Source organism: Vicia villosa, linkage group LG5 (assembly GCF_029867415.1).
Source record: "Vicia villosa cultivar HV-30 ecotype Madison, WI linkage group LG5, Vvil1.0, whole genome shotgun sequence".
In the NCBI taxonomy this organism is placed as follows: Eukaryota; Viridiplantae; Streptophyta; class Magnoliopsida; order Fabales; family Fabaceae; genus Vicia; species Vicia villosa.
Genome location: NC_081184.1, coordinates 29,222,044 through 29,241,097, shown reverse-complemented (window position 1 = coordinate 29,241,097; position 19,054 = coordinate 29,222,044). Strand labels below are relative to the sequence as shown.

At 37.3% G+C, this 19,054-nt stretch overlaps 1 protein-coding gene across 1 annotated transcript; it reads left to right on the top strand.

Annotated features, from left to right (window-relative positions):
• The first annotated feature begins 873 nt into the window (after positions 1-873).
• Positions 874-2,707, top strand: LOC131606454 (dof zinc finger protein DOF2.4-like). Its single transcript, XM_058878680.1, has 2 exons — positions 874-1,099; positions 1,337-2,707. The coding sequence occupies exons 1-2, from the start codon at positions 1,037-1,039 to the stop codon at positions 2,456-2,458; spliced, it is 1,185 nt and encodes a 394-aa protein (XP_058734663.1). The 5' UTR covers positions 874-1,036; the 3' UTR covers positions 2,459-2,707.
• The last annotated feature ends 16,347 nt before the right edge of the window (positions 2,708-19,054 follow it).

Sequence of the window (19,054 nt, the reverse complement as noted above, 5' to 3'; positions counted from 1 at the left end):
AAATAAAAATATATTATTATAAATAATGATAATAATAATAATAATAATAATAATAATAATAAACATTGTATTTGTATCTAAAATGACATATTATTTTAAAATATATATAAAAAACACAAGTGTGAAAAATTGTATGTTAAAGAAGAATAATATTTTTATTCTAAAATCTAATATATTTTTTATTTGAACATATGTCGTGTATTTTCTGCACCCAACGGTAGAGACTATTATCTCAAACATAAAAATATTATACTAAGTAGCAAAGAGATTCAACGTTGTTGCATTCAATAATCAGCTAGATACAAATTGCTTATTAAAAAAATAATAATTCCGAATAGTTCAAATTTAAATAAGCTTTTTTATTTAAATTTATGAATAGTGTATTTCCTAATTAATCTCTCAAAATAAAAAAAAATACAATAAATAATAAAGAGATTTAATACTACTACATTATCATAATTAAATTCAAATCCAAGATCTTAAAATATTTATCATCTCATTCAAATACTATATATATTATCTAGTAATCTAAAATGCTTTGATTGAATTTGTGCTATTTCAATACATTTTTCAGATAAAAACAATACAATAAGATAACATTAAGATAACATTATAAACAAACATGTGACATATATATTCTACACACATCTAATAAATATATTTCCTATTTGCTAACAAACAAAGACTGGTCAGCACTGACCTCTCTCTGTCTTACAACAGTACTTAAAATAGTCTCTAGCAGTGAGCATAAAAAAAAAGAAGCTTACCAGTTAAGAAACAGCACCTTCTCAAAACCCTAGAAAGCAACAAAATATATTAAAATAAACAACAACAACTCAAAAAAATTTATATATAAATACTCAAAACACCCCTCCTTTACTTTTGCTACACATTTCATCCTCCAAATCTTCTCAACCTCTTGTTTCTTTCTTTCCTTTCTTCTATCTGAAACTCATCACACTCACTCTCTTATCTTTACTTTGTTGATGTGATTTGGTTTTTCTCCATAAGAGAAAAAGCTTCAAAGAGAGAAACCATGGTTTTTACTTCAATACCAGCAGCTTATCTTGATGCAGCCAACTGGCAGCAACAGCAACAGGTAAATATATATATCAAGAAGGGTTTGAGTTCAATTTGGTTCTTCATTTTGTTTCTTTGTGTAAAAGGAAACAATAATTCAAAAGATGAAAAGGAAAAAAAATATATTCTTGTTACTTTAATTTTATACCTTTTTCTTGAATATACCAAATATTTGATTTCTATAGTTATTAATCAATCACCTTTCTTGTTTTTATTATATCCTCAATTCATATATTTTTCTTCCTTTTGTCTATAGAATCATCATCATCATCAACAACAACCAGAAAACGGCGGTTCCGGTTCCGGTTCCGTCTCTCAACAACTTTTTCAGACACCACCACCACAACCATCCCAAACACAGCCTCATGGAGCTGGTAGCACTGGCTCAATTAGGCCGGGATCGATGTCCGACAAAGCAAGAATGGCGAACATGCCTATGCCGGAGACGGCGCTGAAATGTCCGCGGTGCGAATCAACCAACACGAAGTTTTGCTACTTCAACAACTACAGCCTCTCTCAGCCACGACACTTCTGCAAGACTTGCAGAAGGTACTGGACGAGAGGGGGCGCTTTAAGGAACGTCCCGGTTGGGGGAGGGTTCCGGAGAAACAAAAGAAGCAAAGGAAGTAACTCGGCCAAATCTCCGGCTAGCTCCGATCTCCAAACCGGTAGTGCTAGTTCAACAAACTCAATCACATCTCATAACAACCACTCATCCGCCTCGGGCGATATATTAGGCCTTACACCTCAAATGTCATCATTGAGATTCATGACACCATTACACCATAGTTTCAATAACCCTAATGAATTCGGAGGCGGCGATTTAGGGTTAAACTATGGATTTAGCTACATGGGAGGAGGAGGAGGAGGAGGTGGAGGTGATCTAGGAAGTTCTTTACTTGGTGGAAATGGTAACTCAATTTTATCTTCAACAAATGGTTTAGAACAATGGAAGATGCCTATGCCTATGGCTATGTCTATGCCTATGCCTATGCATATGTCTATGCCAATGACTCATCATCAACAACATCAATTTCCATTTTTGACCAACATAGAAACTTCAAATGGAAACTTATACCCTTTTGAAGGAAATGTTCAAAACCATGAGATGATGATATCAAATAGTGCATACATGAGGCCAAAGGTAACTTCAACTTCTGGAATTATGACTCAACTAGCTTCTGTGAAGATGGAAGATAGTATCAATAGAGGCTTCTTGGGAATCACCAGCAACAATAATAACAGTAATAATAACAATCAAGGAAGTGAACAATATTGGAATAGTGCTGTTATTACTGGCAATTCTGTAGCTAATTGGAATGATCATATTTCTGGTTTTAGTTCTTCTTCAAATACTACTAGTAATAACCAGATGTAGAATTTTATAGTGTTATTGTGTGTGTGAAGTGAAGCTTCTTGTTTTGGTTAGTGTGGCTTCAATTTTAGTAACTTAAAGAGAAAAATTATCTTCTTTAGATCAACTGAAAACCCTAGGGATTTAGGTTTTCTTTGTTATTTTAATTTGTTTTTGATTTTTTATATATGTTCCCTTTAATAGGTTTTAGTTTTGCTTTGTATGAGAAGGTTGAATATATTTATATAGTAACATTATGAGTTCAAAGGAATGAATATTATCAATATTTTGGGTTGAAGAATTTTGTTTTGAGTTAATTTGATGGTATATTTCACATATTGAATTGTAGAACTATGATCATAAATATCATCACCTCAAGAAAATTCTGTTTTTTTTATACAATTATAATATGTAAGGACTTTATATTTTACTCGAGTTTGTTAGGTTAAATTTTGACTGTAGTCGACGTGAGGACATATTTGATGAATAATCGCATTTCTATAAATATTATATGAGTTTTGAGGTATGTCTTGATTCTGATTCTGATGAACCTTCGATTCACTTAAATTTTATTAAAAGAAAAAAATTATTTTAATCATATTTTTAAATTACTATTTGTATATTGCGGCTGTAATATAAATATTTTAATTTTTTTTGTATTTTATTGTAATATTAAACCATAAACTTTTATTAATGAGTTGTTATAGAGTTTAAATTATAGTCAAAGTAAGCTTTGACTAAGAGTTGTAACAACTTCTGATTGGAAAAAGAGTAAAGTTATAGAAAAAAGCTTTAGGAAAATACGGTTGTCTTTCTATCACTGTATAAATTTTAGATCTATATAGAAAATTATAAATACAGCACCCTGAAAAGTGAGAATTTGTTCTGTTAAAAATTAAATGGAGTTTTCTTGTATTTTTTTGCCTTTTGTTAAGTTTGTATTTTTTGGACATGTGCTTTTTATGAAATAAAAACAATATATGTAGGACCTTTAATTATATTTCAACTCTAAAAATGTTTGGCTTTATATTTAAAATTATTATTAATTAACGGTGAGTTATTATGCTTTAAAAGCTATGCAGATAATGTGATGGAAAGCCAATACAGTATTTAGCTAATTAAGGCTCCTTTAGATCAGATTTTATAAAATTGATAAGATATGTTTTAGGTCTTCGGTATGGTTGTGAAGGGTTCTCATGAACCGAAAGGAAGTCTACCTACAAAGATAGCAACAAAGATCGGGAATTTGCAAGTGTGTAATTAGTTGGTTTTTGGTATGAAGTAGAGTCATACTTATATAAGAACGACAGTTAAAATTATTTTGGTGAACATCTTGTCCTATGCGGGTGACCGTTCTGACTTCAGTGCAAGACTCTTTAGCGAGAATATATTTGTTCGTAAGTTTGAGTAGGTGAAGCTTTGGATTGAGCTTCGCGTTTGGTCAGTTTTATTGAACCGTTTGACCGATCCATAAAAGATGCGCCCTAAATCCTTGCAATCGGACATGAAGATAGAATTTTTGTTATGGAATTTTTGAGACCGGACTCAAGGGAGTTCTGTTATGAAATGTCGTGTTTGCTGGAAGAACTCTCCAGACATGGGGAAAGATCAATGATAAGCCGAGTGAAAAATTGATGATCTTCGGAACTTGTGCATTAAATGTTTGTCTCATAAATGTTACTTTGGGGCGGACTTCCACGTGGACTTATGCATCTAGCTAAGGAGGCAACACCTTAGAGTGTTTAAGTATACACGAGTATCGTTATGAAATTAAGGCTAAATCTGGGTCATTGATTGTGCCTTTTGATACTCTTGATTATTGGCCGAAGACCCTGATGCCACTGGTTGCCTTTATATCGACAAAGTGGGGTCAGTTGCTCTTTTTTGCTTTCTTTGGTTTAGAGTGTTAATCTCTTTGCCTTCTTCCCCATTTTCCAATTCTCGCTACCTTTCATTTTCTTCGATCCACTCTCTCTGTTATGAAGTACTTTTTGACACTCTAGGGGTTTTGTTTGTCCATTCTTTGAAATCTACACGTATTTCAAGGCAACAATCTATTTTTAATCATTTAAGTTATTTGGTGTTCCCTTTTTAGGTATGGTTGATCTAGGAAACCTGGGTGTCTCGACCATAAACTTGGTCAGTGAGGACAAACTTAGTGACGCATCTTCTCAAATTGGAGAAAAAGTGATGGATCTGGTAGGTTTAAAAGTGTCATTCGATGAGATTAGGAATCTGGAAGTATATTTTGTAGAAACTAGGGGGTTTCCTAGTGTTAGGAATCCATAAATAGAAATTATCGAAGTAAGAGGTTCTTTAGTTAGGAACTTAAAGATTGACACTCATGCGGATTGGGAAGAGGCACCCACCGAAATTGACATCAAGGAGGTTACCTGACGGTTCTATTTCTTAGCCTTAGACTTGCGAAACCCATAATATGTAAAGTACTTTTGAAATGAACGAAAAGCTTAAACTATATTAAGGCATATAAGAGTGTTTTCGGATGTGACCCTACTAATAGTAAAGTCAGTTGGTGGAAAGAATCACACTCAGTTGACCATACATATAATCGTTATTTTTATCTATTGATAGCAATGCAAAAACAATGTGATAGGGAGAGTGAAATAATGAGATCCCTAAGGATGTAGAGTAACTCCCTTAGGTAGATCAATAAACGTTAGCGACAAATTCCATTTTTATGGACAAGAAAACTTTTGACAAATGCCATACATATGTAGGTCCTTCTTCTTATTGGAGGTGTTCCACCCTGAAGGAAACAAGACACTATACACTCGAGTATTTCTTCTCGCATATGGGATTTAGTTAGATGAGGTTAGGCTCAATTTCAACGACTTTGAGGTACCAATTATTAACCAGCTAGGAATTTCTCCATCGCGACTACACCCTGTGAGTTAGGCATATGTAAGAGTTTTTCAATACTTGTATGAATAAAATGGTAGTTTCCCTACTTTGATGTTCTTATTCCATCTCTTCAAATTTCAACGAACTTCGGCCAAGTTAGATCGTGGCTAAGGGTTGCTCTCATTTAGGCTAGGCAAAAAGATTTTTGAGGTGTGTATAAGTAGTCTCATTAATTTCAAATATATTTAGTAGTTAGTCATCCCTCTTATTCGCTCTTCTCATGAGAGTATATGTGATATTCAGGTCGGGAACCCTCCAGCTCCATCCTCGATGTTCCAATCTTCTTCAAGATGTAATGACAAAATTTCAAAACTTTGGCAAGAAAATCACATTTTAGTAGGACAGTGGTCATACATATACAAGCACAGTGACCTATCTCAGGAAGAAACTATTTGAAGAATAAACTCTCCTTATTTTCATCTACTTTCACCAGTTCTACGATATTCCTTTCCAGAGTCCCTTTTGATGGTATCTTCGAGCACGAAAATCTCCCATGATGGAAGTCATGAAGTTAATACCTAAAATGACAAGATTCTATGAATGGTCATTTCCCTCTTCAAAATTTGACTTCCTATTCACTGATATCCTTTCTCTTACTAATATCCTCCATAACTTGAATTGTTTTCCTTGGTGGCATCTTACCTTGACGATGAGTTTGTTTCTTTCACGGGGAACCGCTTCATCTTCTAGACTTTCTGAGGGAGTCACTTCATATTTTGTAATCATATTTCTTCTTGTCCTCTTGGGTGTATATTCTTAAACTCCCCTTCTTAATCATCTCCTTTTTGGTTTACTTTAAGTGAATAGGCTCACCAGGAATATGCACATGGCTCTTATGGAAATGGCATAATTTCGACCTGATTTTTTGTGCAGATTCTTTCAAAGGGTAGAGATACCTTACCTCGGCCTCTTTGAATTTGTTTTTGGCATATTCCTTTAATATATTTTCTCTCGAATTATTTAACAATGTGTACTACGATAATATAGTGTGTGACCCTTTGTTCATGCCATTATCTACGCCCTTTCGATGTGTGTTGTCCCCTTGACTGCCACTCATCGGGTTCCCTGGTCCTTTTACTTCTTTCCACGTCTTTGACCAATAGTTTTTATTTGTATCTAATGTTGTATTTATTCATGCTCTCTACGCCCTTTAATCCTAACTTTTCATGGAACATGGAGTCTGTCTTTAACCCCTTTTTTAAAGATCGAACACTTCATACAATCATTGGATCCATTACTTCCACATTTACTTTAGTGAATCATTCAATATATTTATTAAGTGTTTCCTTTTTTATGGTGGATCCTACTAATGATGATTATCGTTTTTGGCTGGCATTTTCACTAAGTGAATCATGTTGTGAACTCGTCACATAATCTTATTGGATTGTGATAGTTGTAACACCCTTCTGATACCCCGCATAAATAATAAACAATAATCAGAGTAAACATGAAAAAGGGCATTACAACTTCCAAATAATTAAACAATAATACTCATGTCATGCCATAAAAGAGAACGTCAACCAAATTTATTCAGATCATCGTGTTTAACACAGCGGAATTATCTTTAACATCTGAATAACAAACAGCCCAGTCACAGACTTAAAATATCAACATAAAGATCCATCCAAAATAAAAAGAGTTTAACAAGTAACTCTAAACGACGCCCCCAGTGTTACACGACCAGAGCATGACACGGACCCAACTGACTCTAACGAACTACTTGACGAGCTAATCCTCACCAAGTACGAGAGCTACTCCTCAATCTGAAAAATAACAACAGTAAGGGTGAGTCTCATTCACATTTAACTAATGTTATAAGATATAGATAATAAAATATCATTTCACATGCCATTCACCCAATCACGGTTATGATCAGATTCAAACCATACAATCAGCAAGCAAACAACCAAATTAACACATATTATAACATTGGACAATCTTCCATTCATGTTATAATAGCAAAACAGCCTAATGCAATGCAACTACATGCATGTGGTACCAAAATCTGGGATAAACCAACTCACCGACCCACCATCGTCAAGGATACGGTAACACCCACTCACTAATTCCACACAATGGGAATTAGCTACCACTAATCCACCATCGTCAAGGACCAGCCACGTAATGATTATGAATGCATGCATCAACCATAACATGCTCATCACCCACATACATCGATCAATGTCATAATCATCAATAAAACACATATTTCATACCAACAATACATGTATAATAAACACCAGTTATACCCACAACATCATACAGGTAATACATTCATTAGTGTACCTATAAACATATCTCACCACAAACAAATAAAATCGGGTGTTTTAAAAAATAATTCAAGCCACCACTCAAACACCATTTGAGTATATAAATTATTTGTTTAGCTTCATTGTACTCGAAACGGCACCAAAATCCGGTTTACGGTTTAAAGTTACACATTTTTAACTTTTCAAAACGGCCTGCCGCAACAACTAACAGCACGCGGCGCCACAGGCATTCGCGGCGCGGAACGAGAAGGAACTACGCCTTCGCGGCGCGGCCATACGCTCGCGGCGCGCACTGAACACAACAAAACTTCCTGGCCTTCTGCCAAGCAGTTCGCGGCGCCAACTCCTGGACGCGGCGCGAACTGGCGATTTCCAGCGCTCCGAATAGCAGAAAACAGCCTGCGATTTCGTCCCTCTTTCACCGAATCACTACCAAACCAATCTCATTCCAACCAGATTTCGCATACAGTGAAATAACACATATTATAACACATTTATAATACATTCAACCATCCAATTATCACCAATACATGATCAATATAATCATTATGCATCAATCCTCCCAAAACCTAACATTTCTACAACCTAAGCACAACCCAATTGATACGAATAACACGATCAAATTCTATCATACTACCTATAATCCCATAATAGAAGATAAACGGAAGAGTCCCCCCTTACCTGAAGGTTGATTCTTCGCTCTTCCTCGTGTCGCACTTCTTCGCTCTTCTCCTCTTTTCACGTTCAGATTTCTTTTCCCAAAATGCTGTAACTCTCTCTATTCCACAACTCCTTCTATTTTATGAAAATAAGCTTATCATTAGTAATGGGCTTCACCACTGACACCCCCCCTTCTACTACAAGCGACACTGGCCCATTAGCCTCATTATTTCCATTATTCTCAGTTAACTCAAATAATTCTAATATTTAATCCAAAAATTAATTAAATTAAATAAAGAATTTTATGGGGTGTTACAACTCTCCCCCACTAGAAAGTTTTCGTCCTCGAAAACATACCTTAGGCAAGGAGTTCCGGGTAGGAGTCCTTCATCTGGCTCTCCAATTCCCACGTGACATTTCCACCGGCTGGTCCTCCCCAAGCTACTCTGACTAATGCTATCTCCTTGCCATGCAATTGTTTCACCTTCCGATCTTCAATCCTCATAGGCAAAGTTTCAACTGTCAGATTATCCTTTACCTGTACATCATCGACTTGGATCACATGAGATGGATCAGCAATGTACTTCCTCAACTGCGACACATGGAATACATCATGCAGATTCGCAAGTGTCGGTGGCAACGCAATGCGATACGCCACTTCTCCAACCCTTTCCGTAATTTGAAACGGACCAATAAAACGCGGAGTCAACTTCCTTGACTTCAGTGCTCTACCAACACCAGTTGTAGGAGTCACCCTCAAGAACACATGATCTCCTTCTTGAAATTCAAGTGTCCTCCTTCTTTTATCATGATAACTCTTCTGCCGACTCTGAGAAGTCTTCATCTTCTCCTGAATCATCTTAATCCTTTCTGTTGTCTCCTGAACAATTTTCGGCCCAATCACAGCACTTTCGCCAGATTCGTACCAACATAAAGGCGTTCTACACCTCTGACCATACAAAGCTTCAAACGGAGCCATACCAATACTCGAGTGAAAACTATTATTGTAAGTAAATTCGATCAAGGGTAGATAACTATCCCAAGCACCGCCCTTTTCCAACACACAAGCACGCAACAAATCTTCTAGTGATTGAATAGTTCTTTCTGTCTGTCCATCCGTCTGTGGATGATAAGCAGAACTCAATCTCAGCTTAGTACCCAAAGCCTTCTGCAAACCTTCCCAGAATCTGGATGTAAACCTTGGATCTCTATCTGACACGATACTCGAAGGAGTACCATGTAAACTCACTATCCTTTCAATATACAATTGAGCCAGCTTCTCCATTGGGTAATCCATTCTCATTGGTATAAAGTGAGCAGACTTTGTCAACCTGTCCACCATAACCCAAATAGCTTCACAATTCTTCACCGTCCTCGGCAAACCTGAAACAAAATCCATAGATATACTATCCCACTTCCATTCTGGAATAAATAACGGTTGCATAGCTCCATACGGCTTCTGATGCTCAATCTTCGACTTCTGGCAAGTCAAACAAGCATAGACAAATTCAGTTATTTCCTTTTTCATTCCAGGCCACCAAAACAGCTTCTTTAAGTCATGATACATCTTGGTAGCACCAGGATGAATACTCAATCCGCTACGATGTCCTTCTTCAAGATTACTCTTCCTCAATTCGGCAACATCAGGAACACAAACACGATTACCAAACCTCATTATACCATTCTCGTCGATTCTGAATTCACCTCCTTTATCTTGGTTAATCAGAGTCAACTTATCAACCAACTCTGCATCAGTCTTCTGACCTTCTCGGATTTCCTCAAGAATACTACTAGTCAGCTTCAGCATACCCAATTTAACACTGGTAGGAGTGTCTTCACATACTAAACTCAAATCTCGGAATTGCTCAATTAAATCCAATTCTCTCACCATCAGCATAGACATATGCAAGGACTTCCTACTCAATGCATCGGCAACAACGTTTGCTTTACCCGGATGATAATTCAGTTCAAAATCATAATCCTTGAGAAATTCTAACCATCTTCTTTGTCTCATATTCAGCTCTTTTTGGTCAAAGAGATACTTCAAACTCTTGTGATCACTAAATACTTCAAACCTTGAACCATATAGGTAATGCCTCCACAATTTCAACACAAATACCACTGCTGCCAATTCTAAGTCATGAGTCGGATAGTTTCTCTCATGCACTTTGAGTTGTCTCGACGCATAAGCGACTACCTGTTGATTCTGCATTAGTACACCCCCTAATCCCGACAACGAAGCATCACAATAAACAACAAAAGATTCCGCCGGATTCGGCAAAATCAAGATCGGCGCACTAGTCAACCTCTTCTTCAACTCTTGGAATCCTTCTTCACATTTCGAATCCCACACAAAAGCTTGACCCTTCCTAGTCAACTTAGTTAACGGCAACGCTAACTTTGAAAAACCTTCAATGAACTTTCTATAGTAACCCGCAAGACCAAGGAAACTACGGATCTCGGAAACTGACTTCGGAGCTTCCCACTGAGACACTGTTTCTACTTTCGTTGGGTCAACGGCAATACCATCCTTAGAAATTACATGCCCAAGAAAGCTCACTTCATTTAACCAGAACTCACACTTTGACAGTTTTGCATAAAGTCTCTTTTCCTTCAATAGTTCCAATACCACTCTAAGATGATTTGCATGCTCTTCTTCATTCTTAGAATATATTAAAATATCATCAATAAATAGTACTACGAACTGATCCAGATAAGGATGGAAGATCCTATTCATATACTCCATGAAAACCCCCGGCGCATTGGTTACTCCAAATGGTATCACTGTATATTCGTAATGACCATACCTCGTTCTAAATGCCGTTTTCTGAATATCGTCCGTCTTCACCCGAATCTGATGATATCCCGACCTCAAGTCAATTTTGCTGAACACACTCGCTCCAACCAGTTGATCCATCAAATCATCAATCCTCGGCAAGGGATACCGATTCTTGATAGTAACCTTGTTCAGTTGTTTGTAATCCACACACAACCTCATTGAACCTTATTTCTTCTTCACTAGTAACACCGGTGCACCCCACGGCGACACACTAGGACGAATAAATTCTTTTTCCAGTAACTCTTCTAGCTGACTCTTCAACTCTGCTAGCTCAGATGCTGACATACGATACGGCACCATCGACACCGGACTAGTTCCAGGAACTAACCCAATAGCAAATTCTACTTCCCTCTCTGGCGGTAATTCTCTTACATCTTCGGAGAAAACTTCCGGAAATTCACATACTACCGGTAAGTCACTACTCACCGCTTCCTTTTTCACTTCCATGGACGCAATCAACATAAACACGGCAGCCCCGTCCTTCATTGCTTTATCCACTTGTCTAGCCGTCAACTCTAAGTCCTCAACACTGACATCTTCAGGAAAAATAACCGTTTTCGTGAAACAGTTGATATGAACCCGGTTAAATTGCAACCAATTCATGCCCAGGATAACATCCAGTTGTTCCAACGGAAGGCACACTAAGTCCATTCTGAATTCTCTACCAAAAATATCAATTGGACAGTTCAAACAGGCAAACGAAGTAGTCACTGAACCCGACGCAGGAGTGTCAATGATCATACTTCCATTAATCTCAGATATTTCCAAATTCAGTCGTTTAGCACAATCCAATGAAATAAACGAGTGAGTTGCTCCAGTATCTATTATTGCAATTAAAGGAGTGCCATGGATAAAACACGTACCTTTAATCAACCGATCCTCTGGAGTAGTCTCTGAACCAGATAAGGCGAACACCTTACCACCAGCTTGATTCTTCCTCGGCTTAGGACACTTAGGACTAATATGACCTTCTTCCCCGCAGTTGAAACAAGTTACAGTGTTCCCTTTGCACTCAATAGCAATGTGACCTGCCTTTCCACATCTATAGCACTTCTTTTCCTCGCTTTTGCACTCGTGAATGCGATATCCAGGTTCTCCACACTTGAAGCACTTAATAGGGGCACTAGAGTCTCCCCCACTAGGCTTCTTCCAGCCTCCAGCTTTCTGGTTACCCTTACCATATGGCTTACCACGATCCATATGCTTTTTCCCTTTCCTGTCGACTAACTCGCGAGAGTGTGACGACTTCAGTTTAATATTGTCCTCTTCAAAGATTCGGCTGCAGTCAACCAAATCGACAAACCTACGAATCCTCTGTGTCATACCCCAAAATTTGCCCACACTATTTCTCCTATTCAAGTTTCAAATCCATATGCAAAGCTCCTATACAAATTCTCCTATACAAAGTTCTGAACTAAGGGTTTGGTTCTTTCAAAGGAAAATCACTGAATCAATGGCTCAAGGTGGTTCCATAGGGTCAGCAACATCCTCTTAACCCTAAAATCATCATTTGATCAAGGGTTGATCATGATGATACAAGGAAAGATCAGAAAAGTCAAAAGTCAAAAGTTACTATTTTGGGCATAAACTGAAAAAGTTAACGAAACTTTGAAAATTCACCAAATATTCATACTTCATTAGAAAAATTCCCACCAAAGCTCATTTTGAAGGAAATTCATTCCTCTATCCAATGGTCCAAGAATTAAAGCTCATAGGTCAATAATCTAAGAGATATGGCTTCATACATTATAGGTCCTTTTCAAAAGTCAACAAGAAGACACTTTTTCCAAAAGGGTATAAAATGAGAATGAAAAATAATTTTGATATGGAACCAAAGACACTGGTTAGAGGACTCCCTAAGGTTTCCAAAAAGTTCACAATCTTGAAAAAATATGGAGATATGAAGAAATGGCAGGGTGTAGAAGTTCATCTATTTTCAAGGGTGTATATGAGGGAAAAAGACCAAAAATTCAAAAGACTTCTAAATGGGCTTGATTTCTTTTGGTTCTAATATCATCTTAAGCCCATCCACGACCATGGAATACATCTCTTACATTCTTATTAGTTTTATTTATTATTTTATAGATTTTATCCATTAAAATCATAATTTAATTAAATAAAATTATAAAAATAATAGAAGATTTGATTTTGCTTTAAATTTGATTCAATTAAATATCAAATAAACATTCCAAAATCGTGGCAAGAGAGATTGGAAAGAGATGATCAAAATTTGAGCCAAAATAAGAAAGATTCTATTCAAAATTCAATAAAATATTTTCATATTTTTAAGCCATCAATCACACGATTTGTCCAAGCCCAAACTTTGACCTAATTCCTTCCCTCTATATATACCTAACACATACACAAGCCAAGGGGACGAAAAAACTAGGTGGAGCAGCCAAAAAATAGGATTCAAAGTTGCAAAATATTCATAAAAACTAGGGCACAACATATCCGATTCTGGGGCCAATCTCAAACAATCTCAAGCATTGCATCACGTTCTTGAAGGTCTCAGGAACATAACCACACTATTCTTGAAGCCCTAAAGCACGACTAAAAGCTTGGTGGTCACTTCGGTTTGCATTTTCTTTCTCATAGATCAAACCTTTAATTAACAATATATAAATGATTTCTATGCATATTTTTGTGATTGCTATGATGTTTAGAGTGCATTAGAGTCACATATCGCAAGCTTTAAGGCCGGGACAAGGATATGCCATTGTTAGGGCATAGAGCTTATGCTCTTCGTATCCACGCGTGCAGGCACTTTCAGGGCGAATGGATACCACCATTGAACGCGTAGCACATGAATTAGGTGATCTGGGTTCTTTTTATTATTGTTGGCACTGTATTTTGCAGGTTCAAAAGTTGAAGGAATAAGCATGGAGAAACAAAGGAAAATCCGCAAGTAATTGCGTAGTAAATTCTGCATGGATTTCCGCAGGAAAACTTTGGGAAGATGATGAACAGTGGCTTTGGAGAGTGGACTGCTAGCGTGGCGGCGTCCCATTCGTTGGCAAAAAGCTCCAGTCTCTCTCTTCCATTCAACCCCCGCGTGGAGCAACGTGACTGGACGGTCAATATTTCAACTCTCTCTCGTCGCTTCTGATTGGTTGACACGAGATAAGTGGCCCCCAGGTTGACTAATTTCTTGAATATCCCAATTACTATTTGTTTTAATATATGTTTCTTCTTGTTTAGATTAATATCAACAAAGACGTATAGCATGCTTGGCAAGGAGATAGTGCCAGTAACCAAATGATACTGGGTTCGAGTCCCATCCAAGTCATGTATTTTTAACAAATATTCACTTCACAAGATCCAGTACCATTGCCTTATGAAAGACTACGACGCACCCTCAGGCCCTGTCCGTTGGATCCTCCAGCGATCAGATCTCAAGCACCCAGGAATGCTTGCCTATGGTGAACCTTCCTTAGCCATGCCACACTGGATCAGAGCTAAGTTACTATGCATTTATTTATTTTTTACTTATTTTATTTTATTTAAATGTTTGTTTTTATTATTCTTTTTCTATTCTCTTATTGTAAATTCTTTCTCTATTTTATTTATTTTGACAAAATAGTTTTATGTATTAAATTTATTTTTTAATCGTAAACTCGTTTTTTCACAATTTTACCAATAATCGTTTTTAAAACCATAAAAATTATTATTTTTGTATAGACTTTTAATCAATTATTTTAGTTTGGTTTGTTAACTTCGATGCATTTATAAATCCTAATAGCCTTAGGTTTACTGGTAGGTTTGTCCATTAACCCTGGTTAAGTTTTATCCCTTTTGGGGTTTCCCTTGCCATGTTGCTTGCCTCAATTATTACTCTTTTAGTTTTAATCTGCCACGTTATAATTGTTGAACTTTAATACACTAACCTTTATTTTCTTCATTCTTAAATTTTTTCAGGTTAATCAAAGGTTCTTCAGCCATGCGCCATCCATAAAAAGCTAAGTTTCTAACTCTCTCTTTGTTTAATTATCGTTTTAATTTTTATTTTTCCTTTTGCCCAAAATAGGGTTTATTCCAACCGCCAATGAATTTGTAATGCACTCACCCATATTATTTTTCTTTTAATTTTCAGGGTCGATCGAGGGTTCGAGGAAGATCAAAGTGTTCAAGGATGTTTAAAACTAATTATTAATCCTTCTTATTTTTCCGCCTTTTAATTTCCCCCGCCCCCACAGGTGTTTATTGTAATAGCGTAGGAAATTTTATTTCTGCCTTTATTTTATTTTAATTGCGTGGTTAGTAATTTAGGGAGTGATAACCATGAATTGAACCTAGATCACTAATTTATAAGATAAATACCACTGAATTGAACCACGTGATTGTGCACCCACGCACCTTTAGGGTAATCCCTCTGGTTGCCTTGTTGCCTTATATCGTTGCCTTGTTGCCTGTTGCCTCTAATTGTACTAAATAGTCAAAGTCCCTCGATTCCGAGGATACCTAAAGCAAATGTTGCCCTCAGTTCATTCATCATCAATTTTTGTCCCTCGATGTTGCCTCGGTAAATGATGATGTGTCCTATTGCTAAGGTATCCTCGCATGATGCCTTGAATGACTATTCTATCCTTCCCTTAGACTACTTGCCCTCTTTATGGCATGGGACAGTCTTATGGCGAATGATAATTCGATGACCCTTCAAATCCAATTGAGAGACTTCCTGCCCTCTTATGGTATGGATAGATCCTTTCACTCGAAAGACTAAAAGAACGAAAACGAATTTTCAAACTTAGGGTAGTTGCTACTAATTGCTTGCTCTAATTCAAATTACTTTTTACACCTCTTTTCCAAATCAAATTCAAAAAGACTACGCTTATTTACAAGCTAAAGTTCTTGTTCGGAAAAAATCTTTTCCAACAAATCAAACATTTCAAACAAAGTGAGCTAAGCAATTAAGAGCCCATGGATAACCATGGATACAAAGGGTGCCTTACACCATCCCTTTGTATAACTTACCCCCCGAACTCAAAATCTTTTTAAAAAAGGCCTTTTTCTGTTCTTTTAGCCTTTCCAATTGGATAAAATAAAAGTCGGTGGCGACTCTTGCTCAACCGCAACATTTTCGATTATAAAAGTCAGTTCACCGTATTACAGAACTGGCGACTCTGCTGGGGATGCTTTCGATTAAAAGAGGGGTTACCTTAGAGTTTAGGATTCACTTTAATTGTTTGATTTGTTTGCTTTATATTTCAAAGGCTGTTTTGGGTATTTACTTGTGTGAAAGATCCTAACCCGGATCTGAGAACCTTAGGTAAATGGCATGAGACCAAGGAGACTGCACAGCGTATACTGATGTGGTTGATATGGTGGCCATCGTTAGTGTGACACATTTGTTTGTCCTGGTGTTCCTTGGGATCCGACTCGAGGAAACACTTGGCTGCTGCGTGGTGTCATTAAGCACTAATTTGCCCTAGAACCCTAGTTGAACTTGACTTTGGCCTATTAGAAAGTAGCGAGATGGCTGGCTTTGGTTCCGACCGAAGTTGGTTGATACTCGAAGCTACACTCATATGGACTGGACTTTCAGGACCTTCTTGGTTGGTGATTCGATTGCCGAACTAAGATAAGCGCCTTCGAGAAAGGTCAATGATATGAGCTCCCTAGAACCCGATCTTTATATAGGACAGGTTGAACAAACTTAACTTCAGTGGGGAGGGTACTTACCTACGAACTTCATGCAAGCCTCTAAAACTAAGGGCACTTGTCTGACTTGTTTGCGTTTTCTACTAACCTTTGTTTCTTTGCAGGTTTTGTTAAAAGACTTGTTTGCCCTCACTATTCCACGCCATGCCTAATAAGTTGCGTTCGCATAACATACTAACCTTTGTTTCCTTGTAGGTTTTGTTAAAGGACTTGTTTGTCCTATGACTAATGAACTACATTCGCATAACATCATGACATCATGACATCATAACAAAGCATGTTAACTAACCCTTTCAAGGATCTTAGGGATTTAGGGCGCACGATTTCAGGTACTCTTATCAAGGGCTGGATTTCTATCTAGGGGCAAGAGGATTTATTTTCCTCTGGCCACATATCTTCCAACTCAGAGACTCGATACCTATCAAGGGGCAAAAGGATAAATTTTTCTCTAGCCATGTACCTTCAAATTCAGGTATCCCGAATCAAAGGCGATGACCCACTCGATATGGTAAGCTTGATTCTCAAAGAAGGACGTTCAAAGACAAAATTCAAATTTCTTCAGACAAAGACGCGACCAAATCATTCTCTAAGTGTGCTATCCAAATTCCTAAAGATTCTTGAAAAATACTGCATTTGCATTCATAACATCGCATAACAGGTTTTCTACAACAAGTATCTCATCCTCTCTTGCTGTTTACTTCAGCACAAATGGATTTCGAGCAGTCAGTCAAATACCTTCAGGCTCGGAACATCTGATCCCGAACTTTGGTTCCGAACTCGGCCAAGGGGCAAGAAGAATTGAGGGCCCTCCTATTCCTGGGTACAATTACAATGCGAGATGCGCTTATTATTCGATCAATCCTGGTCATGGCGTAAAGGATGGTAGACCATTGAAGCGTGCCATTAAAGATTTAATCATGACACTCAAATCAGAAAAGACCACGACAACTGAGTCACGATAATGGAATCACGACAACTGAGTCACGATAATGGAATCACGACAACTGAGTCACGATAATGGAATCAAGACAACTGAGTCACGACAACAAAGTCACGACAACTGAGTCACGATAATGGAATCAAGACAACTGAGTCACGACAACAAAGTCACGACAACTGAGTCACGATAATGGAATCAAGACAACTGAGTCACGACAACAAAGTCACGACAACTGAGTCACGATAATGGAATCACGACAACGAAGTCACGACAACTGAGTCACGATAATGGAATCACGACAACAAAGTCACGACAACTGAGTCACGATAATGGAATCATGACAACTGAGCCACGATAATGGAATCATGACAACTGAGTCACGATAATGAAATCACGACAACAAAGTCACGACAACTGAGTCACGATAATGGAATCACGACAACTGAGTCACAACAATCAATTCACTCATATGATCCAGACGCTCAGGGCAATCGAGCCAACAAATTATAAATGCGAGGTGCGCGTACCATGCCAATATTCCTGGACATTACACAAACAAATTGCTGGACATTGAAGATCCAAGAGCTGATCAATGACGGAAAAATCAAATCCAACTCTCCTAAAACTCCTGTGGTGATCACCGCTCCTATGCCTAGTCATGACAAGACTAATTGACGTCTAGACGGACGAACTTTTGGATCATTAGATCTACTTTCATTTGCATGTTTATTTTCTGTTTATTTAAACATTCAAATTATGATAGACATTATCTGTTTAAATAATCATCATCAGTGCATTGCATATGTTTGTCTTGAATAAATTATTTCGTTATCACTCATTTTAAATCACGTCTTTACTTTGCATATGTTTTATGATACTCAACTCTGGCTAAAGCTGTATACCTTTTGAGGGAGGATGACGAAAACGATACCGCAACCTCTTACAGTATGCTTTTGAGCGGACTATGCTGACGATGTACAGGCATTGTTTCAATTCCTAAACAGTGGAGATATAAGGATGTTAATCCCTCGTCAACCCCTTTGAGCCTAAGAAGTAGAAGTTTTCTTTCTTGTACTAATTAAAACCCTTGATCATAACCTGGGGCATGGTAGTTCTCAGTTATTTTGGCTGTACATTCTATTTCAAGGGAATCATTTAGTACACCTTTCAACAAAGGTTTCAATTACAAGCGTTCATCCGCACACATCAAAGAAGTGTTGGAGACACCAATCAAAAGCCAATGATGGTTCATCAATCATTAAACAAGGCAGTCAATATCTTTCAAAAAAAAAATGATGGAAAAAACATATACAAAGAAAAGCCTGCTA